General features: G+C 31.9%; 1 protein-coding gene across 2 annotated transcripts in view; it reads left to right on the top strand.

Annotated features, from left to right (window-relative positions):
- The window catches only part of LOC118186257 (cell adhesion molecule Dscam1-like), a 1,080,749-nt gene that overhangs the window by 733,974 nt on the left and 321,504 nt on the right, over nt 1–25,271 (top strand). For both annotated transcript variants that reach the window (XM_085806701.1, XM_085806700.1), the window contains exon 9: nt 9,194–9,484. In XM_085806701.1, the coding sequence (XP_085662827.1) occupies nt 9,194–9,484 (291 nt within the window). The remainder of the gene's footprint in view (nt 1–9,193; nt 9,485–25,271) is intronic.

The following is a 25,271-nucleotide window of genomic DNA, read 5'->3' as shown; positions in this document are numbered from 1 at the left end:
TAGACACTTCCAAATTCAGGATCAGCTTTCAGTTCAGCGATAATTGTATCTCTAGAATCTAAAATTTTTGAAGTCAACACAGCGCATTTAAGTTCATTTCCTTCATCGTCCAGTTTTATACGAGAAAGTGCGTCAGCTACATTGTTTTCTTACCCGGTTTATATTTTATTGTGATATTATATTCTTGGAGTTTTAAAGCCCATCTTATTAACCTGGGCGTTAGGTTTTTTCCCGAGTAAAGTCTACCAACAGCCGCATGATCCGAAAAGACTGTTACTGGCGATTTGCCGAAATAAACTCGAAATTTGTGTACAGTCATTAATACGGCTAATGTTTCTCTCTCTGTAGCTGTATAATTCCTTTGTGTGTGATTCAAAGTTTTACTAAAAAATGCCACCAAACGATAGCTATTTTGCATAAAAACCGCACCCACCGCATCTGCTGCAATTTCCAGGTTTTCGTCCTCCTCCGGGAATTTCAAAACAGGGGCATTGATGAGCGCTTCTTTTAATCTTTCAAATGCGGTATTTGCTTCCGCTGTCCACGTAAATTTACTTTTCTTTCTTTTACTTTAGTCCGACGCATCTGCTGCAATTTCCAGGTTTTCGTCCCCCTCCGGGATTTTCAAAACAGGGGCATTGATGAGCGCTTCTTTTAATCTTTCAAATGCGGTATTTGCTTCCGCTGTCCACGTAAATTTACTTTTCTTTCTTTTACTTTAGTCCGACGCATCTGCTGCAATTTCCAGGTTTTCGTCCCCCTCCGGGAATTTCAAAACAGGGGCATTGATGAGCGCTTCTTTTAATCTTTCAAATGCGGTATTTGCTTCCGCTGTTCACGTAAATTTACTTTTATTTCTTTTAATTACTGACAGGGGTTCAACAATATTAGCGAAATCTTTTATGAATGACCGATAATAAGAACATAACCCAAGGAAAGAAGAAAGTTTCTTGGCGGTGTTGGAAGGTGGGAAATTCTTGATTGCTTTTATTTTTGAATCTTGAGATTCTATTCCCTTTTGCGAAATTTTATAACCCAGATATTTAAGTTCTTTAGTTGCGAACTTGCATTTTGAGGCGTTAATTGTAAGACCGGCCTCTTTTAATAACTTAAACATTTCTTCTAGATCTTTAATATGTTGTTCCAACGTACTACTCGTTATAATTATATCATCTAGATAGATTAAAGTCGATTTTCCTAGGACAGGCTTTAGAACAATGTCCATAGCTCTCTGGAATGTTGATGGGGCCCCACACAACTCAAAGGGCATGCGTAAAATTGCATAAGTGCCCGATTTTGTTATAAACGCGGTTCTATGTTTGTCTTCGGGTCTCGTAGGTATTTGATAGTAACCAGAGGTTAAGTCCAAAGTAGTCATGTATCTAGTAGATTTAATGTTGTTTCTAATAATTTCCTCTATAACCAGCAAAGGGTAAACTGGGAATTTAGTAATACTATTCAGTTTTCTGTAATCGATAGCAAACCTCCAAGCCCTTTTATCCGAAGGAGGAAACTCGTTCTTTTTCCTACATAGTACGACTGGACTCGCGTACTCACTATTTATGGGCATTATTATTTTGTTCTTTAACATTTCCTGAATATGTTCTTCGATGATTAGGTCTTTTTGTTTACATAAGGATACGGTTTAGTCCTACAATGTTTTTCGGCAGTTAACTTTATCTCATGCGTAACTATTTGACAGCTACCAGGCATTTCTGGAAACAAGTTTGAAAAATTACTCACCACTTGCTGGATGGCTTGACTTTCATGGTCATTCAAATGGCTAAGGTCAACTTGCGGTTGTTCCACAGGTTCCACCACCCTCTAGTCCATCTCCAGCACAATAGAACTGTCCTGAAAATTCAATTCGACCCTCGCGGCCCTTAAAAACTCCATAGCTAAAATAAGAGGATTTTGTAGCTGTTTTACTACAAAAATTAATACTTTGAGGCTTTCCTCTTTTACCTGTATGTTTAATGATAATTTCCCGATGCAGTGACAGGTTTTTCCTTGCGCCGCTATAATTTCTGTGTTTTTGTTTTTAAATAATCGTAACCTATAAAAATTCTTTTTGAAAAATGTCTCACTCATAAAATTACCTTCTTCTCCTGTATCGATGAGGGCTTCTACTGGTACATCGTCAACCAGGACTTGTATAATTGGTAGATGTGAGTTCTTTACGATGACCGTATTTAAGTGTCTTTTTGAGGGTTTTTTTAAAACTTCCGAGGTCTGGACCCTCGCTTTCACAGGCCCCTCTACTCCTTTAAAGCTTTCCTTTCAACTTCTGCCTTCTGGGTACGCGGACGTTTGTTTTCAAATTTCCTTTTTGGGCCTTGACCTTCGAGGTTCGATGAGTTAGCTTGATAGCTCTTTCCCCCATTTCCAAAGCGGTTTGCATTTCTGGTCTGCTCATTTGAAGATTGCCTTCGGGTACTTTGAAAATACGATGCCCGTCTAGCTTTTTCCGCTATTTTTTGATTTTGAAACTTCACCGCCAATTCGAAAAGCTCCTGCAGTGTGCTTGCGTTTCTAATTTCGAAGTAGTCTTGAACAGCAGGTAACAATCTTGGTAAGATTATTTCAATAATTTCCGCGCCGGGTTTCTTCCCATACAGCATATCCGTCAGCTAAATTTTTCGCAGAATAAAGTCCGTCAACTATTCTATATCCCGTTGATAGAAACTATATAGTTCGGCTTCTAGCCTTGCTCGATCTTTCACTATGGGGAAGGCCTCTAATAACGATTTTTTGAAATTTTCAAATGTATATGTCTGGCCTCCAAATTCCCCAAATAAAAATTTGCCTATATTCTTCCACCATAGCGCGGCCTGTCCTCTTAGTGCAGATGTGGCGATGGCAACTTTTTGTCTTTCGGGCACAGGGTAGAGCTGGAAGTGATTTTCTAGGCCTCCTAGAAATATCGCCACCGAATTTTTTCCGTCGAAATTGACGTTTGGCTTAATTGACGCTCTCAACGTCTGGACCAGGTATCCAAATCTTTCCAATTGGCTTGCCATTTCTTGTTGTTGTCCCGCGGCTTCCATGCGATTTTCGGCCATTTCAGTTCGACAAGTGTTCGGGCGCCAATGTACAGTTGCGCGCCTCCAACCTGCACGCAACAAAGTGGTGACTGCTGAAACTGGAAATTAGACTGAGTCTTGTGAAGGGTTTAAGTCCCTTTTTATTCGACTTTAGAAGTTACAAATGCGTGCTCTTGACGCTCACAAACTACGCCCACCCGGCGGTAAAATAAAAATAAGAAACCTGAAAAGAAATAATAACAGGAGACTAACTACGAGGCTCTCTAAACGTAAATGACCTCACCGCGTTCTACAATACCGCTGATAATTCAGCAAACTCTGAATATCACGTTGAAAGCTTAACAATTCTCCGAGGCAAGCACACAGGCCGAAACGCGTGCTTCTTCAATTTCTGACTAACTACCTCCGCGCTCGTGAAGTAAGAAAAGCGCACTTCGAACTCGTTTCCTTTCTATTTAACTCAGAATACTTCCGCTGATAATTTGAATCCTTGCGCGTTCTACTAAAAATTTACATACTCTGGCATTGGCAGTTCCAGGGGAAAGTAAGGCTTGGCAGGAAAGATAGTTTAAACTTAAAATAAATGTTAGTTAAAATAAATATAAACCCTATAGTCGATAATCAAATATTATACTTTTAGAAATGTTTCTGTTCGTGATAATTTCCCGATTTTCTATCAGGATGAGCTACTTGATTAATCTACAAAACGTTTTCAACTGAAAATCGAATATTTCGGTTTTATGTCTCTGTTCGATCATTGATGATTTTCAGATTTTCTGTTAGTGACGGTCTCCTTGATTACTCATTCTTGATTACTCAAATTTTTTTCAGCCGATAATCAAATATTTTGCTTTTAAGAATGTTTTCTATCAGTATTGACTGTTAGATTTTCTGTGAGTGACTGTCTACTTGATTGCTCTACAATTCGTTCTCAACCGATATTCAAATACTGTTTCGCTTTTAGAACTATTTTCTGTCAGTGATGATTTTCTATCAGTAATGATCTACTTAATTATTCTACAAATCTTTCCTTAAACTGTTAATCACATATTTCGCTTCTAGAACAGTTTTCTTTCAGTTTCGAATTTCGGATATTTCTATGAATAAAATCTACATAATTATTATAAAACTAAATATTTTATAATTCCGGGATAAAATAGTATTTCTAGAAATTGGCAGTGCAAACTATGGAAAAAATTAGCAGAAATGTGTTACACTCAGTGGCAAATTGATTAATGTACTATGTTATATATCATTTTAATGTTTGCATTTTATGTCTTACGAATTTGGAATGATTCAAATATAAAAACTTAATATGTAAATTAATATTCAAATTTCTAAACAGAAAGCATTTATTACCTAAATGTGAAGTGTACAGAGTATAAACTAATTTTAAGTATTAAATACTTGATCTCCATTGCTCTTATTTTTAGCTAGCATTTTCAATTTTTCTCTCTTATTTTTGTCACTCTTAGGTAACAAGTTGCATTTGCATATCTTCCTTGTAATTATGAAGGAATTTAATTAAATGTGTTTCGTTCGCCCTCTTTCGTGACTAGGATACTCTGTGGTTAATTAACATGTAAATTAATTGCGTGCAACATTTGGCTTCATAAATATTTAGTCGTTCGTATATCTAAGCTAGAAATTCCTTCAGATGAATTCTTTTCACTTACGGAAACCTCCATTATTATTTTTATTGGAGAGGAATAAAATAAAAAAATACAAGATGCAAGTTTATTTGGATATTTTTTGTTTGCTTTAAATTAAGAGCTGTTTCGGACATAAATGCATCATATATATTAACCGATGTAATATGATTACATTCAGCATTTGTGTTAGTATGGGGCAGAAAATTGTAGTTAAACGATTACTACTTATTTGATATCTCTTTTAAAAATATTGCAGTTCGATAAATAAAATGTATAAAACAAGTAATATATACTTTGGTGTAGCTGTGATACTTGTTCTGATACTTGAATCAGAATCGTAACAACAATAGCCAAATTCTGCCTTCTCCCTAATACAAAAGTAATAAAAATAGAAGATCAGTCCTTTGCACAATATTTACAGTAATGCTTTAAAATCTCAGAAAAAGGATATGGATGCTTGTCTGCGAATTTTAAGAAATTTCCAGAATATTTTAGGTTAGGTTATTATAGAGTCTTAAAAAATACAAGAAATAATACTTACTTTGTTCGCTTTAACGTATTCAAGATGTTTTGAAACAGAAAATATTAAATATAATAAAAGTGGAATACGAAGTGAAGGTTGATAATTTATTTGTTTTTTCGTTAAAATTGAAAAGTGTATTCACAGTGATAAATTATTCTCAGTTAATGATTCTGCACCACCTTTTACTACTGCGATAACGCGTTAGGTGTTTCCGATTGCTTTCTTCGGATTTTAAAAGCGTCATATTTTATACAGAAGCAGGCGATTTCGAGATGTATGTAGGTATTAGGAAGTAGAAGTTATAAATTTTCTTTCAAGAAATAGTGAAATATAATAGGTGTAAATTTCCTTTCAAGGAAGTCAATTTCGAAGTAACCGTGCTTAAAAGGAGTTTTTATCCCATATATAACTTTAAAGACTGAATTAGTAACTTTAATGGTTGATAAAAGTTTGAACATAAGGAAGCATATATCGTATTCTAAGACATCGCTGTTTCTTCAGGAGATAAGCGTTGTGTTTCTAATTGCATACTATAGAGACAGGTAAGTGAGTTATTTTAACAAATGCCTTAATAAACGTACAACTGCGTAAAAAAGGGGGGAAAGTTCTTAAAATGTTATTTTTATTTTAGTCACATATTTTATTTTTGAAATCGCAAGAATCAAATATCATAAAATTAAAAAATCGTTCGACATCGTTCATTAAAAAATATTTATAGTATATTAAAGAGTATGCAGTATATTAAAAAGCCTCCAATTTTTCGAAACCTCTTGGTATTTCTGACATTAATTTCAAATAAAGTGATCGCCTTCCATTTCAAGAGGGACCACAGACAGTCTAGCGGTAAAGTCGCTGAACACTGGTAGTTCACTCCAGGGTTCGAATTGCGGCGAACGGACTAGTTGCATGGGCGTTTTCGTGGTTTTCCTCATGTGTAACGTGTATACGAGCTGGTTTTCCTTAGAAAGTTCTTCACGAAGGCATCCCTTCTTAAGCAGATGATCCTGCTTTGCCATACTTAATAATCAAATTCAATCCATTTCATTAGTATTTGGTCAAAGCCTTTAGCAGCCTGCAGGGGCAAGGTATTTTGAAGGCATGAGATGAAAAGAAAGATTCATTTCATCAAGCGGGAAAACGTCTTTAAATGATTGATATTCATATACGTCACTGGATAAATTCCTGAATCTTCCAATAATTCGACTGAGAAATTATGGAATGCTCCGTTTATGATACGATATGATGTTATATAACGTAATTTAAATTTATACAACCAATATAGACGAAAATCAGTCACTCTTCACTCTAATCTGCAATGATACCTTTTTTGTCCTTTTCGTTAACACAAACTCATTGGTGGTATTACTATATAAAATATTACTATAGTAATTTTATGAAACTTTCCACAAATATTCTATGAAATGTTGGACTAAACGTTTAGGTTTACGTATACTGCTCCCCCCCCCGAAAAAAAGGTACAGTTCTATATCTCCCGTTCTACTGCGCCAACTGATGAAATTCAAATTGCGTTTTTCATGTCTCGAAAGCGCGACTTAGGATATATATTAGATTTATATATAGAGTCATTCTAACATAGGTATTTTGACACAAAATCGGACTTCTTCTGAAATAACATGCCATGTTTTTCATATATCAGTTCTACGACTCAAATTATGCCTAAAGATTAAATTCAGTATTAGGTGCGAAATTTATGGAGAATTTCAAAAATGTATTTTGGCTTATTTTCTTCAATTTTCGCCAAGAATAATATACTTGGCGAAATTTTTTATTTATAGCAAATGATTTTCCTTTTTTTTTTTCATTGTAGACGAGCTGGAAGAAAGCCATCGTTCGTTTTTTAAATGATTCTTAACAAAGTGCGTAAATGATATTTTCATAATTATCGCTTATAATTAATACGCCAAATTTCAAAACGCGCCAAAATGTAAATTCACGTATACCTTAGGAAACTTTGAATAAAAAACTCTAATTTCTTTGCAAGCATGCTTAGAAATAATCTCTTTAAGATGACGTTAAAATTTTACATTTTATAATTCAAATGTTTTTTAGAAAAATTTATAAAAATTATTTTTAAATACAAATTTCAAAAATAAATGACGAGCTGAAGTTTTGAGAGCTGTCTTTTTTAAAAACTACTCATGAGATTTTTACAAAACTTGGGAGTTTGGCATAATTTGAGACGTAGAATCGAAAAATGGAAAAACATAGGTATGTTATTTCCGAAAATGTTCGATTTTGTGTCAAAATGCCTATGTTCGACAAAAGCTGTATATAAACCCGATATATATATATATATATACTAACTCGCGCTATTGAGTTATGAAAAACGTAATCTGAATTTCTTCAATTGGCCCAGTAAAACAGAAGATACAGAACAGTCCCTTTTTTTCCCCGCAGTCTACATTAAATTTCATACTTCGTGTATTATTTTACCGGATTAAACATACGTAAAATAGCATATAACTTAATAGTAAAATAGTACCTAAATAGTAAAATGATAATTCATTATTTTATTACTCTTAATAAAATGAATTCTTATTTTTGTAGATTATCTCTTGATTATAATGTAATTGTTTCAGATGTGAATTTCATATCTGCTTTCTTGATTAATATATAAAATCTTGTTCTCTTTGGTAATATAAACTATGAGAACTCTATAAAGATTTAAGAAACTTATCTCTACATCTTGAAAATTACCATATAGACGTTTAAAGTGTATAGGATATTTTTTTAACTTAACAGAAGTGCTTGTGCTTACAGAACCAGCCAGCATTTATGGCGTATATAAAAAAGTAAGAGAACTGAAGTTAAAGTAAATTAATTGTAATTCCTTTAAATACTATCTCTTCCTTTGTCATTTGAACACATGCGAACTAGAAATTAGCATTTTGGAGGGAAAATGGAAAGTAAGAAATACAGAAAAGCTAATTAACATAAAATAACAATTTAATGAAACTGAATGTATATTCTACAGATAAAATAGTTCAAAATTATTCTTTAACTAAAATAAATGTGTACTTTAATAAACATAAATTATGTATGCATTTACTGAGACCATGTTTGTGAAATATGCACGGAAAACCTTAAATTAGTGACATCAGTGCATACTGTATTGCATATATTCAGAGATACCTCTCAAGTTTACGCGAAATATGCGTATTATGCATGAGCATGAATAAGAGAAATTTTCAAATGCACATGTTTCTTTTATATACCTAATCTCTTATATACCCGTATATCTAATATCTTTTATAATTTGTTATTTTTCGCGTCTTTTATTATTATTAATAATATTATTATTTATAATGTGACGATTTTTCACGGATATCAAGTTATAGAGAAGCTTGTGTTTGCAGAAAGGAACTACACGAAAGACTGATCAAAGTAAATATTTTCTACGTTTTTAGCGCGTATGGTGAAATTTAGATAAATATTTGCATCCACCTTTATACTTATCTACATTCTTCTATAAAAATATGATTAATGCTTATTTTTAGGATCTTAGAATTTATATTTTATTGCATAATGTGTTTTTTTTAAATAATTTTATGTATAAACCTGTTTGTTCTTTATTTTATCATTAATCCTGGAATTTATGGGAAACATTTATTTATGCTAATAAATCATCCATATCTGGCGCTGAAATTTCTTGAACCGGAAGTAAAATAAAACTAGGTTCTACAGATTTTTAGGGACTCGTGTGGTTAAATGTTTCAATATGTTTCTTAATTACCTATTTCGTACTTGATAATCTAATGCGATTTTTTATTTGTAATGAATACTGTCTTATTATTAAATCGTTTTTAATATATATCGATATAAATCGTTTTTAATAATCTAAATATTCGGCTTCCTTGTGCTGTAAACTTGTTTTTGAAACATTAAGTATTATATTATTAAATGAAATGTTTGTTTGTGTATTGTATAAAACTGCATGGTTTCTTTATTTACAGCGGGACCAAAGGTAGCCAGTTTTGCATTTAAAGATAACCTCCATGAAGGAATGTTGACTGCTGTAACTTGCATAGTTGATGCTGGAGATGGCCCGCTCACAACCCGGTGGTTAAAAGATGGTCAAATTCTAATGGAAGAAGACTTAGATGCTGCAGTATTGTATGCGCAAGAAGGCTACGTGTCCACACTCACTATTAAAGCTCTGGAATACAAGCATAATGGCAACTACACATGTGCTGCAACGAATGACGTAGCAACAGGTTCTTACAGCGCAGTTTTAACAGTTAAAGGTAAGCAAAAAGTATATTATATGTAAATTGCATTTATGAACTTGTAAGGTGAGAGTTCAAAAAATAATTAATATCGATTTTAAATAAATATAAGTTGTATTATCTAATTTTAGTTAGATTTCGACTACTTATGTTCCAAGGGCGGTTTCAGTACTTGGACGTTTAGATTTATTCTGATAGGGAAAAATTATGCTCTTATTTTAATAAAAAATAAGCAATTAAAAGTACTTAATTTAAGAATACTATCACAACTTTATTTATTAAATATCACGTTATTCGCGCTTAAAGCATAAAATTCAACTCAATAGTAATATGACAGAATGTTTAAAAGAGCATGTCTTTTGAATTTCCGACACACAATCTCGCGCGCAGGAGATAAAAATGTTTTATTTTTTGTACAGTGTTGCCATTGCTTGCTTTGAAAACGGTGAAGTAAACTCATAAATGCTTTACAAAATATGAAATAAATAATAAAACAAATGCTCATAGTCTTCCAGTTGCCCATATTCGGGTGGAGACGTACGTTATTGAAAATTTGACGGCTCTAGATACCGTTGTTTTAGCACAATGCGAGAAATATGCATACATTTATGCACATTCTTCATTATTTAATTTCTTTAAATATAATACAGGGTGATAATATTTGTTGATAGCAATTTAAAAATGATTCAGACGTTTAAAGGTTTCCTTGCAAAATGCGCAAACGAAGTTAATAGCCCCCCTGTGCAAATTGCCCGTTTGGGCTAAAAAGAACTTAGCAGAAGTAACAGCAGACTGCGAGCTCAGAAAAGAAAGAGCGTAAGAAAAATTTACAAACCCCTTTGGGCGACCGCTAAAATCTGAAACCTTTTACAATTTTCTTCAATTTTTTTTTCCGGGGGGGGCGACTTTCGTTTTACTATTTAAGATCCTTTTGTTCAATTTTATTGGATTCGACGATATTTTAAGAACATTTTCAGCAAAATTTTACGTCATCAAAATCCAATCTCTGCTCACACCCTTTATGCATCAAGCAATTATCTTTTTTTTAAGGGGATTCATACACCTTAAAACCCATACGATCTTCGAATATCTGACTGTTGCAAGAATTGGGATAACTTATTTATTTTAAAAGCAACTACTTCCAACTTTTTACAGCTGACTACATAATATAGCTGCTATCTGAAATAGTAATCAGAAAGTTTATGTTGCCACAAATATTTTTATAATTTAATCCGCTTTGTGAAAAAGGTTTTCGCCAAGTTTCCACCTTGCGCGCACAGGTTAAAACATTCTGTTGCATAATTTAATTCCGTATTTAATATATAGCTTTTACAACATTTGGAAACTACTGTGAACCTAAAATTCTAAGAATTTCATATTAAATTTTTATTTTATTCGGAGTTGAGTTTATAAAATGTATTTTATTAAAAAAAACTTGTAATGGTTTCGTGCATAAATTTTTTAACACTAAAATATTCATGAAATTTTTGTTCAGCTAGTAAATAGTGACCATATAAAGAATTCCATTAAATTTCAAGTATGCACCATTAGCCATTTTTAAAATATCATGAGCGCAAGGTGGAAACATGACGAAAACTTTTGTCACAAATCAGATTAAATTACAAAAATATTTGTGGTAACACAAACTTTCTGATTTCTAGTTTCTAAAGCAGCTATATTATGTAGTCAGCTGTAAAAGGTTGGAAGTAATTGCTTTTAAAATAAATAAAATATCTCAATTCTTGCAACAGTCATATATTCGAAGATCATAAGGGGTTTAAGGTGTATTAGCCCCCTTAAGCTAAGGGAAGATAATCTTTCACAAAATTTGCCATTAATATCCAGTTTGAAAATTTCACAATTTTAAAAGTTTGACTTGCGCGAATTTTGCATCAACCAGTATAGCGCAGTTCTTGAGAACTGAAACTAAATTCAGTGAAAAATAATTCAATCGTTACTATCCTTAGGTTACAAATATAAAGGGTTTAGCCTTCCTTTCAATAATAAAAAATATGATCATAAATTTAGAAAGCCATTTAAGTACACTTTGACTTTTCTAAAAGAAAGCAACTTTAATATTATATCTTCAGGCTAATTTAACTAAGAGGATATTAAAAGGCATGTTAAAAATAGACGCCGCAAGGATTATAAAGTGCATTACATGAAAACAAATAAAGTACCTATTTTCAAAGAAAATTTACTGTGCTTATCTCCTTAAGTAGATGTTTTCATTTTATTTATATTATAAAGAATATGTTAATCAGCTTAGGAAAAATCGGTTATTATATGCTGGTACGTTAAATTGATTGAAATATTATAACAGAGCAATTCTGATTTTAAATTACTACATAATTTGAGAGAAAAAGTTTCTGTTATATATTGCTCTATGCATTTTATTAAATTTATTACTATTAATGTTATGTATTTAAATCTTTGAAGTAATGTTCATTTAAATATAAATGTGTACAGCATATTAGTATTTACCGATATTCGAAACCTTATGCAGCTGTAAATTATATTCCATTGAGTTTTATTACAGAGGAAAACAATGTAAATTATATTTGTATTCAGCTGTAACGCCGAGAATGTGTTGATTGAAATTTATCATTATTTAATGCAGTTGCGTCAAGCAAACAAATATTATTATTTCTTAAATGCAAAATGGAATATTTTCAACAATAAAGTTGCGAAATTATTTCAAAGTGCTACAAAATTTCCACCAAAATACGTAAACTAGTTTTTTGGGGTGCCCAAGAATTATTGAGAAAAATAAAGAATTAATAATAAAATAATTCTTTACTTTATTAATTCAAATGGCTATAATTTTAAATATTGAAAACATGCTAATAAAGAAAATCTGAGTTCATAAACTACAAATGTAATTGTGAGAGTCAGATTGTTTTTTGCAATAAGGAAAATAATCAATCTCATGTATTTATAAATATATTTTCAACATGTACTTTATGCTTATACAAGGGCGTTTGCTGTAAACCTTTAAGCTGTGCTCTGTATTAAGTGCTCATATTGAAAACGTATTATTTAAAAGAGATTATGAACTACAGAATTCAATTTGCAAAAATGTTCTAATCCTACATTAAAGAAATTTTTAGATACAAGGAAAAAATGTCCTCTTTATAAGAATTGGTTTTGCTATATTTTATTAATTAGTTAAATTTTAAAATTATTTTTCAGAAACAAAGCATTTAATATTCATTCTATACTGAGTCTATACCATTAAATTTTATCAGATTTAATAAACATGTGCGATGTGAAATAAGGTAAGATAATGAAATTCACTCAAGAACTGTCATTTCACTCAAGAACTGTCGGTTTTTTAAACGATTTCAGAAGCTAGTTCCATAAATTTTACAATGCATTTGTCCACGCTGCCGTTATTATTTTACTAATTACTAGTTCATTTGTTCATGGATTTTGTGTCCATGGGCCTTAATTGATGAAGCAGTAATAGTGAAGAGATTCAAGAAAAACTGGGATACCTGATGCTCTTGACGGTTCTGAAGATTAGTTCACCTATAGGAAGCTAAACTGAACTGCGGCAAAGGAGACGAATTGATAGCTGTAACAGATGACGTTTGAATGATTTAAGACTTCAGAAAAAACAATGGATAACAATGAGAGCGGACGAAATTGAAGATACAGAGAGGTAGAAATGAAGATATCTTAAAAGTTATTTAAATGTTAATAGTAATGTGAATTCTTATCGGAATGTAGATTTCTCTTAAAGAAATGACATTTTGATAGTTAACGATAGTTTTATTCATGAATACTTTTCATTTATTGTTTTCCTACCTTAATCATGTCCTCCGGATATTAAGTTCTTCGCATAATTTTCCTTTCTCGATTTTCTTACTGTAAAATTAGTTAAGAAAATAAACAAATAAATAAATAATATTTAAATTTAAAACAATACAAAAATTTTAAATCTGAAAGTTTTCAGATTTTATATATTATTATTATAACGGATGTTTTTAACATGTTAGGTGTTAGCTTTATTTATTAAATATCATACTCTTCGCACTCAAACCATAAAATGAAATTAAATAGCAATATCACAAACTATTTAAAACTAGCATATCTTTAGAATTTCAGATACACAGTCCCGCGCGGTGGATATAAAACTTTTTTTTTTTTTTTTTTTTTACTATTTTGCTATTGCTCAATCATTAAGTTTGTTAATCAAAATTTCGCTAAAGGTTTACAAAATATGAAATAGATAATAAAACAAGTTCCAAATTAGAAGCCCATATTCGAGTGAAGCACTAGGTTATTCAAAATTTGATGCCTCTAGATGCCGTTGCTTTTCACAGTGAGAGAAACATACATACATCCATGCAGATTCATCATTATTTAATTTCTTTAAATATAATACAGGATTCTAATATTTGGTGGCAACAGTTTGAAAATTGAAACGCCGTTTATAGTGAAGCAACGCAAAATGCCAAAACGAAATTAGTAGCCCTTCTGTGTTAACGTCCTTTGGGCTGAATAAAAGGTTAAATTTGCTAGGAAATACGCTATTCAATTATATCACTAAAAGTTTAATTTCCCTCACATGTAAGTAATATAAAGTGCACTCTGTAATTTTTAAACATATTTTAACGAGTCTTATAATTTTTTTACCATTAACTGTTTAACGTATGTGCTAAAATATATAAGCTTCGATAGCACTTTAGGAATTGCGCATTAAATTGCAGTAACTTAAAATGCACAAAAGGCGAAAGCTATCAGTGGTTCTGATAGAAATGTCAATTTCGTATGCTTTCACTCCGATATTTTTTATAGTCCCACCAAAATGCACAATTTTATACGAAATACCTCTGTCATAATACCTTTTGAAATAGATATCACATCGTCTGCTTCTGAAAAAGAAAATAAATCGTCGGGGAATAACTCATTTCGATATTTGATATATTTCTAAGGCGGCTTTAGTTGTCGTGAAAATAGATTTTTCTCTTCCTCTCCAATTTCAAAAACATATGTTTCCAAACAGACTGGTAGAATGATTATATTTTATAATGCATTCTTCTCCTAAAAAAGTGTTCGGAAGAGCGTAAAATATGTTGTCTGTGATCTTAGTACGGTCTTGGGAAATGCCCCCGTCTTTATACATACATCTTTATATAAGCAGTCCTTATGCATTTGTACGAAGATATGTCTGCAGAAAATGCATATTTCTGCTCACAGTATTCCTATTCATATTAGGTATATTCCATTTCATCATACGCTGATTCATGGTAAAATTGCAAACAGATGCGAAGATCCGTAGCCTATTTCATCCGGGACATTTTTGATAAATTATCGGAAAAGAGGATTTTGAATATTTATGAAATTTTCCTTTATAAATAAATGTATGTGCATCACACAAACCGAAGGAATACGCATATATGCATAAAAAGTGAATTTTCCGAGATCACGTTTGGGAATGAAAATAAATTATTAGATACTTAGGCTTAAATATTTTAAAGAATCTTCTTATAAGCTAGTTGACAGGGACACTAAAATATTGAGATAAATAAATATTATAAAATAAAGTATTTGTATAAAATGGACAGCTTTTTATGGCGCAAAGAATTTTCTACTTTTTTGAAACAAGAAAATATTGAATTTATGTTAAAAACTGCTTTTTGAATAATCATAATTTAATCTTTGTTAAATGAGCATTTTTTCTGGTCAATATAATGCAAAGAAAAGCGGAAAAGAATTAGTACTGGAATCATTTAAAGCAAAATGTTTTTTTTTCAATAGATTAACTTTGAATTACGAAATTATTTATTTGAAAACATTATGCCCACTTCAGCTACAGGTAATTTATTTTCAAAATTCTATTCACATTTTATGTAAAATCATGATCTTTTCATAAAGAAACCAAAGCAAACTTTCTGTAGAAGTAATTTTAAAAAAATTACTTTAATATTTTTCTTTACATCATTAAATGCATCATTGTTTGATTTCCTTTTTAAATTATTCTATACCTAATTATTCGGTTTGTAGTTCTCCTCTTAATTAAGATTGTAGAATGTTTTTAGCCCGAAGGGTGTTAGCTATGAAGGGGTATTAATTTAGTTTTGTCATTTTGTGTGGAAAAATGTAAACATCTGAATCACTTTTCAAATTGTAGTCACCAAATATCACCCTGTATTATATTTAAAGAAATTAAATAATGAAGAATTTACATAAATGTATGTATGTTCCTCTCATTGTGATAAAACAACGGTACCTAGAGCTATCAAATTTTTAATAACATATATCTCCACCCGAATATGGATATCTGGAAACTGAAAATTTGGAATTGGTTTTATTAACTATTTCATATTTTGTATAACATTTATGAGTTTTTGATTAAGAAACTCGACCATTTCAAAGATAGAAATAGGAACACTGTACGAGAGGGAAAAAACATTTTTATCTCCAGCGCGCGAGGATATGTAGCAGAAATTCTAAAGATTTGCTCTTTTTAAATGACTTTGCAATAGAAAGTGATATTCAATAAATAAAGGTAACGCACAAAACGTTAAAAAAAGGCCCTTTGGGCGTAATATAAAATCTGAAAGCTTTCAGTTTTTTTTAACTTTATTTTACTTTTATTACTTTTATTTTATTTATTACTTTTTTGTTTTTTACTACCTTTTAAATTCGAAATTTAAATTGTTAAAAATTTTAGAAGTTTTGATTAAGAAATTCAATCACTAAGAGAAATAAGTTTAGCGACAATATTTTCTTCAACCTGAAATATTTCAACATTTCAATAATAAGTTATTCTCCATAGTGTAAATGACAAAATTTTTAAATCAGTCAATATTTAAATTTTATCTACTTCTAAACCTACTACTAAAATGATCTTAAAATAACAAATAGGATATTATTATTTAGTCTACTTAAGCTACATATGTTTCCTTTATTAAAGGATCATTTGGCAGCTAAAATACGATTAACTCACTTTCTCCTCTTGAAGATAACTAGAGAATCTGTTTATAAATAACTATGATCTTTACAGAAGAGGCGTAAATTAGCAAAATATTCCTCGAACATGAATTAGAAAGATACTGAAAGTTTGCTTCAGCACCTCAGTACATTGACAGTAATAAAGATATTATTCGCGTTAGTTGAGCATTGTCGACAACATGCTGTGGAAATTCATATTTCTAAATAGTAAAATCTGTATCTTTGAATTATAGAGTAGATACTGAAAGAATAAGATTAATTATGAGAATAATTCTTCTGATGCACTTATAACAACCTTAAAAATCGCAACATAAACACATACTTGGCAAGAATTTTAAGTTGATTATATGGCAAAGTTAAAAGCAAATTTAGCTGTTTAATAAATTACAATTAAGCGCAAATGCAGCATTTACTAATTGGTAATAATTATTACAAAATACCTGTATTTTCCGAAAACAAAGCAATAAGAAAGTGCGTTAAAATTTTATATATATATATATATATATATATATATAAAACTAACAATTTATAAATTGAATGTGGCCACACATACAGTGGTACCGATGGGACCGGGTTCGAATCCCGGGGAAGACATGGATGAAACATTGTCTCTCCCTTCATAGGAGTTAACTGTGGCTGCCTATTAGGTGCCTCCACAATAAAATGGCCATTACCTCTGGACTTAAGGAGTAGCCAGTGCCGTTATAGGCAAGTGCCCGCCACTGCAAAAAAATTTCTAACTTGAATCCAAGAACCTAAATGGTAAGATGCAAGAAGAAATAAGTATTACGAGATAATAAGCTAAATGCTAGAGCGGAGTGTATTTGTCTTGTATTCGTTCGCTTTCAAGAACACCTTATTGGAATGTAATTGCGTTTTCTTATTTTTGTCCATTCTAGTGAAAATCAATGGAAACAATGCAAATAAATATATTCCGTACTAAGATTTATCTTATTAACTTTTAGTTTTTTACTTTGTTTTTCCAACCTTAAGATTTAGGTAATTTCATGACCGGTACAGTGTTCCGCTGAGAAAGCCCAAACTTCTCAAAAGTGCAATGAAAAAGGCATTTTCTTCGTTTCAACGCCAAAATAACTTTCGTACTTGTACGTGTATTTATGTATCGTTAATGCATTGCCTTTATTTCCTGGACATATTTCAATGTACACGTATTGACACGTTCTTAAAGATACCACGAAAAATAGTCTAGGCTGCATATGTACGTATCACATACAGGCTCGCCAGTCAAAGGCTTTATACATTATTTAATATTTTTATTTTACAAATTTAATTACACTTTCTTATTACTTTTTTGTTTTGTTCTTATTGTTTTCGAAAGGTTTAGAAAATTAAAAAAAAAATTTTATATTAATGTTTAAAATTTTTAAAAGTAATATATTTAATATTTAATATTTAATATTTATTTTTTTTTAATTTACTTAAAAGTATTCTATTAATTAAATTATTTCAATTTTATTCAATTTGAATTTAATTTATTTATTTATAATAAAACTATTTACTTAATGATCAAAATTTTAAAAATAATTACATATATATATATATATATATATATATATATATGCTGTGTGTATGCATCTTAAATCGGAAACTTTATTGCTAAGATAGGATAGATATACATTATATATTTATCCTCGTATATCGATATAATCAGTAAAGATGGTCAAACCATGATGCCATTAGCAGTATTAAGGATAGATTTCTCTCGAAATATGTCCTTTACTTTTCTAAATTACTTAACCAAATTTCAATTTTTATATGAAATTTAAATTTGGTTATGAGTTATCATTAATTTAAATTCTCTTCAAATACATATAATCTACGTTATAAGCAAAGTGGACTATTTCATAAAAATATGTATAAGATAAAAATATATGTGGAATTTGTTATCACGATTTAGTTTCATAAAAAACGATTGGAATTTTAAAAATTTATAATTCATTAAATAACATTTTTATAAGATATATATGTATATATATATATATATGTCATAATTCCAGAAGCATAGAAAGAAGAATCAGCTTGCACTCGTTGTGGCTTATGGTGAAGGCTTACAGATGAAGATAACAAAACATGAACTTGAAGAAATTTTAGTCTTTATTTCCACGCATATAAAATCATCTCAACAGATGTTTATTCAATCATTATGAAATCTGAGACATTTCCATGGTTCAATCATAACGAAATACGATAAATTTCTGTGTACAGTGATTCTTAAAATTAAAGCGCGGCATTTTAGACGGAGAAGCAAATCGAGGAGCAAGGTGGAAGCTAGCAGAAGAAATACGCAGATTTAAATACGTAGTTCGTTCGCCAAATGTTTTATACAAAAGTAGATGCAATACTAGAAACAAGCTTTGATTGCTCAATATTAGCTTTAGTTACCTTTTTCAAGCAGTGTTATGTAACGTCGGAAGATCTCGAATTTGGGAGAACAGATGAATTTAGGGCAGAGCACCAAATTTAGAATGTTAATTTTAAGATCGCCAACTATTTTTTAAAGCAGCTATTGTGTTTTGTTACATCTTACATTGCTAAGCTTCATCATTTCCAGTGCCTGCCTGACAAAATATTACATATATATATATATATACACTCTTAGAGGAAAAAAAAGACACACCAAGAAGGAGTTATCCGAATGGGACGAAAATCGGTAGAAGGGATGTACATGTACAGAAAAACAAATGATTACAGTTTGAGAAAAAGTGGATGATTTATTGAAGTAATAGAGCTTCACAAAGTGAAAAAGTCAGTAACGCGTTTGTCTACCTCTGGCCCTTATGCAAGCAGTTATTCGGCTTGGCATCGATTGATAGAGGTTGCGGATGTCGTCCTGAGGGATATCGTGCCAAATTCTGTCCAACTGGCGCGTTAGATCGTCAACATCCCGAGCTGGTTGGAGGGCTCTGCCCATAATGCTCCAAACGTGTTCAATAGGAGAGAGATCCGGCGACTTTGCTGGCCAAGGTAATGTTCGGTAAGCACTAAGCCAAGCAGTAGAAACATGTGCAGTATGGGGACAGTCATTATCTTGCTGAAATGTAAGCCCAGGGTGGCTTGACATGAAAGGCACCACAACAGGCCTTAGAACTTCGTCGACGTAATCGCTGTGCTGTAAGGTTGCGACGGATGACAACCAAAGGGGTCCTACTATGAAATGAAATGGCAGCCCAGACCATCACTCCTGGTTGTTGGCTTATCTGCCGGAAGACAGTCAGGTTGGTATCACACCGCTGTCCGGGGCGTCTCCAGACTCGCCTTCTTTGGGCATTGGGGCTCAGTTCAAAGCGGGACTTTTCACTGAAGACTATTCTACTCCAGTCAGTGACATTTCAGTGCGAATTACCCCGATACCACTGCAAACGGGCTTGACATTGTACAGAGGTCAATGGTAGTCAGCAGAAGGGGCGCCGTAACCTAAATCCCCTTTCTGTGATCCGTCTATGAATGGTCCTTGCGGTCACTGAAGCACTAGTTGCCCGTACAATCGATGATAGTGATGCATCTGGAGCTGTGAGTGTCGTTCTGACGATTGCTCGGTCTTCACGTTCTGTCATTTCTCTAGGCCTACCGCTTCCTTCTTGATGCTGTGTACGGCCATATAGTTCACCCATTCCTGCCAACATCGTCTAATAGGTTCATCGCTCCTGCTCAAATGTCGAGCTATTCGCCGATAAGACCAATCGGCTTCTTTGACCCCCAACTACACGACCTCCTTCAAATTCTGACATCTGTACATGCGCATTCGCGCACCTGTATGCGAGGCACAGTTACTGTCTACCAGAGTACACGGAATGAATTTCGTGAAGAATTTATTATTTGGAATCGTAATTTCTCCTCTTAAATAGCCTGCCAGTTCCGCAGATCAGATGCGCTGTAGCGACAACCGTTCATTCATTGACAGCCGAGATGTAAAATTTTTCATTTTCCGTCGAAACCTGTATGCATACGAATTTCTGTCCAATTTTTCCCCCTAATAGTATATATATATATATATATATATATATATATATATATATATATATATATATATATATATATATATGGAAAGAGAGAAAGAGAATAAAACATAAATTTGAGATAAATTAACCAAAGTACAGAATAACTGATAATCCTTGATTTCATTTTGCGAACAAAATTCACGAGAAAAGGTTTCTAATAACTGTGTGCATTTTCAAATATTACTTAGTTCCCTAGTTTATGTTATGCTTGTACTTGTAACTAGCACAGTAACGAGATATCTGTTTATCTGCAATAACCTTCCTTTTCCATCTCCGTATACAAACAACATACATATAAAGAATAAATAAAATTGTTTCAGTCACCAGAATAATAATATATCATATATTCAAAGATGAAAGAGAAGCATTACATGTTATTCATTAGTCTCATACTGGCTGCATCATATAATAACATTGTGCTTCTGCAACAAGTCTTTTATTATATTTACACTTCATTTTTCATTAGATTTATATGATTGTATCATAGCTTTATCCTGAAACTTACAAATTGTATGTATTTCGAGATAAATACTAACTTACAATATGTTATGAAGGTATTTTCTCATTCCTTTCGGCTTACTTTCGTGGTGTAACGGTAGCACACTCGGCGCGTATTCGAGAGGTCTAAGTTTGAATCCCGGGGAAGGTATTGCACTTTTTTCCCATCACTTTCTTCAAAATAATTTAATGAGTTTACAGTGGCACCCTAACTAAAAAGTGGTATATGATGAGTCTTCCCCACCTTGATTTCGCGAGTGGATTCCCTAATTCCTAGTCGCCCTTTAAAAGGGGGAGCATATAAATTATTTTCTCCCTGCTTTCTGCATGCCTTCATGGAGAAAGGGTAGCATATTCGGCGCGTATTTGATAGTTCCACTTTCAAGTCCGGACGAGGGCACTGCTCATTTTTCATGTACTCTACTTCAAAAATTCTAATGTAGCGGCCGGACTAAAAAGTGGTGAATGACAATTCTCCACAGCAAGGATTTGGCAATTGGGATCCCTAATCCTAAGTCGCGTTTTAAAAGGGGGGGTATATACTTATTTTCTTCCTCCTCTCTTGCATGTCTTCGTGATGTATCAGTAGTACACTCGGCGAATATTCGAGAGGCTCAAAACTATTCTGATATAAATGTTACAAACAAAACAAAACGTTTCTTATAGAAATGTATTCCCAAACAAGGCTATCATTGTAATTACAAAACTGAGTGCAATTATCTTTTCACAAGAACGAAGAAAAATTAACGAAATCAGTTTCTTCAAATTTTTGAACAAGAACTATATCACTTCCTAAATTAATTGTCTCACTTTTAGATATTATGGGGCGTTACTCATATCCATTTTAATGGTAGTGAAAATAACGCAAAACTAGACCCAAAGTCATTAAGATCTTAAATCTTACTTCAAATTTTTGTTTTAATAATTTATGTGATAAACTTGCGGAAAACGTGTTCGCCGGCCTTGAGTTTGAGACCACTGGTGTAGAATGTCTTAGCCACAATTTTTGGACGAAGAGCAGCCAATTTTCCTCGGCAAGTATACTTTCCACACGTACTATAATAATATATATTTATTATGTCAGTTTGCTAATCAAACTTTGAAAGGTTATGAAATATGTTGTGGTGAAATCCTCGGAAAAGCGAAGCATCCATATGCAGAGATTAGTGTTCCCAACCTGCTATTCAGCAACTTGAACACTATTCCCAGAAAACTATTAAACTTCCTTAGTCTAACGGTTTAAAAAATGGTTTAAAAACTACGATTAAATATTTCTCGCTCTTAAAATTTTAGATTAGTAAAGCAAAGCGCAAGGTGCACTGAAGTTCTGGAAAATTAAGAGTAAAGCATCTATTACTACAGTTTAGATTTTGACGAATTTGAATATAGTTTATTAATGAGTCGTGCAGACATCTGGTAATACAATAGATATCTTGGATGTTATGGATAATTGGATGTTAAATATAGGCTTCCATTCAAAATTTATTTGTATTAAAATTCGCATTGTTATGGAGCTTGCCCAAGGAGGTCAATAAATTCTTTGGGCAACTCACATAAGGGGAATGGCTATAACGTAACGCCATCTAGAAGTGCCTCCTTGGAATGTGATTCTAAATTTGCCTTGACAGTAAAGAAAATCGAAATCACTTTTTTGTAAATGTGTCTTATTCACACATTATTAAAGTCACGTTTTCTTTGAGATATATATTTCCGAATCGGGATCTAAAATTATTATGAATTTGGAAAACTGGTCAACATACTTCAGCAGAAGATTCTTGGCTTGTTAGCTCAAGGCTTGGCTTGTTAGAAGGATTATTAGTCTCAAACGGGATTTTGAGTTAAATCACTATAAAAGTCTGAAACACTTTTCAAAATGTTGCAACCAAATATTACCACCTTGTATTACATTTAAGAATTTGCATGAATGTATACATGTTTTTTTTTTTTTTTTTGTACTGTGAAAAAAATAATGGTACCTAGAGCCATTAAACTTTGAATAACGTAGTCCGCCATCAGAATATGTGCATCAGGAAGCCCTAATTTTGAATTTCGAATTTGTTTTATTAAGTATTTCATATTTTATAAAACGGTAACGAATTTTTGATTAACAAACTCAATGATTTCAAAGGGAGTAATGGCAACACTGTAAGGGAAAAATATTTTTATCTCCAAAGCTTGAGACTGTTTATCGGAAATTCTAAAGATAGGCTGTTTTTAAATATTTTTAGCCGGAACGAACATTAGACCAAATGCTCTCGAAAAGTGTATGTGTATGTAAATGCAAAAAACTCCTCACCTTTGGGTGTAATATAAAATCTGAAAGCTTTCAGATTTTCACGTTTTTCCCACTTCGGTTTTCTAGTCTTAGTCTCAAAGAAAAGAATTATCACCAAAGGAAACTTTTTTCAAGATTCGCTGTGAAACATACAGAGGTTTTTTTACACAATTTTAGAAAAAATTAGATCAATAATTCTAAAAAATTATTTTGGAAAAAATTTCTGAAGAGCATGTTATTGAGCTACTATTGCAACCCTATACTTCTTTTAAACTTGTAATTTTTTCAAAAAGCCTTATGTAAACAAGCTTAAAAGACACGTTTCCGAATAGAAATATTTCTATTCCACGACTCCAAAAATGTTGTTAAAAGCATGGCAGGGAATTTGATTATGTAATATTTGAATTTCTAAGTAGAAATAAGCATCATTAATAATCAGAACGGGAAAACGCATTCATAATTACTTACATATAAAGAACACTTACATATAAAGATCACTTACATATTACATACTTACATATAAAGAACACTTCAAACAAATACCCCAAAATACGTACTCTTTCTAATTTTTATAGTTAACAAGAGAAAGGAAAATAATAAGGGAAAATTCACCACCGAAGAAATCAATTGCAAAGTCTTTAAATACAACTGCATCAACAATAAATAGAATAATAAACCAGGATCTACAGCTTTAAAATGGTAAAAACCAAAATGTTCTCCAGATTTTGCAAAGGCATGTGGCTTAATACAGAGCAACTTATATTGCCCTGTATCAAAACCATGTTGTCAGAGACAAACGGAACTACATTGTAACCCTTGGTGAAGTATGTATTTATCTAAATGACTGCAAGAAAGAAAGGTCTATTTACTATCGAAAACGGAGCAAAAAAAAATGATTTCAATCTTGTTCCGTCAATGGAAAGAAAGTTTTAATAAGGCATTTATGATTGTCGCAGGATTATCTTACAGTGAGAAATTAAAAGTAAGAAGAATGGGGAAAAGGATTCAAATCAACTAAACATACGTATCAGACGTAAAATATCAGGAGAATGTTTTACGTCTGATATTTACAGACGAAATTCTATCCCAGTGACTTTCAAAGAGTGAACTTTATCAAGACAAAGCAACAAGTCATACTCCAAAAGATACCTCTCCATTTCTTAAAAAATTGAAGACTGATGCACGTATTGCAAATATCACTTTTTAAAATATTCTTGCAAAGTTCTGTCATGTTTCACCTATGGACGTTTGTGTTTTTAGTGTTTTTAAAAGAGCTCTTTCTAAGCGGAAACCCACTACAGTTGATGGACTCTACAAAGTAGCGAAAGAGGAATGGAAATCAATAACCCCCGGAAATTATACAAAATTCCCATCTATCATGGAAATCGCGGTGCAGACTTATAGTCTAGGAAAACGGGTATCAGAACAAGCAACTAAAAATACTCTTTACATTTTAAATATTAATTAAAATACTTTGCAAACGCTCTAAAAATGCCTAAACGCCTTTTACATATATTAAAATATGTATGCTGATCTATAACTTTAACATTTATCACCCTTTCTTGTGTATAATTTGAAACCTCTCATTGACATTTTGAGCCTTTTCTACATTTTAGATTCAATTTCATGTTATGGTTTTCAAGATAGAATTGTAGAATGTTTTAAAATCTAAGCATATTATTGAGACAGAGTCAAAACGTAACATTTATATGACAATAAAAATTCGAAAACACTTTGTGAAGGTTTATGACATTAGTATGATATGATTTTCTTCTTTAGATATAAGTAAATGCAGGTTTATTGGCTCCATGAGAAATATAACGTCAATAACCAATCTGTTCGCGAATATATTCAGTAGTTACAAATTAGAACATGCAATAACAAATTAGAACATACTCTCAGAATGGTAACATATTGTATTGTTGGAGTATTGTTGGAGGCCTAAGTATAGCTTCATTAGGTTTTTTTAACTTTGCATTTCAAGCTCAAGTACTGTTTGAGAATAAAAGTTCAGAATATGCAATAAAATTAAATAACCTTTGCTTCAATG

The sequence above is a fragment of the Stegodyphus dumicola genome, chromosome 12 (genome assembly GCF_044657685.1).
Source record: "Stegodyphus dumicola isolate Sdum_Otavi_A_Nest chromosome 12, ASM4465768v1".
Lineage (NCBI taxonomy): Eukaryota > Metazoa > Arthropoda > Arachnida > Araneae > Eresidae > Stegodyphus > Stegodyphus dumicola.
Note: the sequence above shows the minus strand (reverse complement) of the source record. Positions and strands in the feature narration are given on the sequence as shown.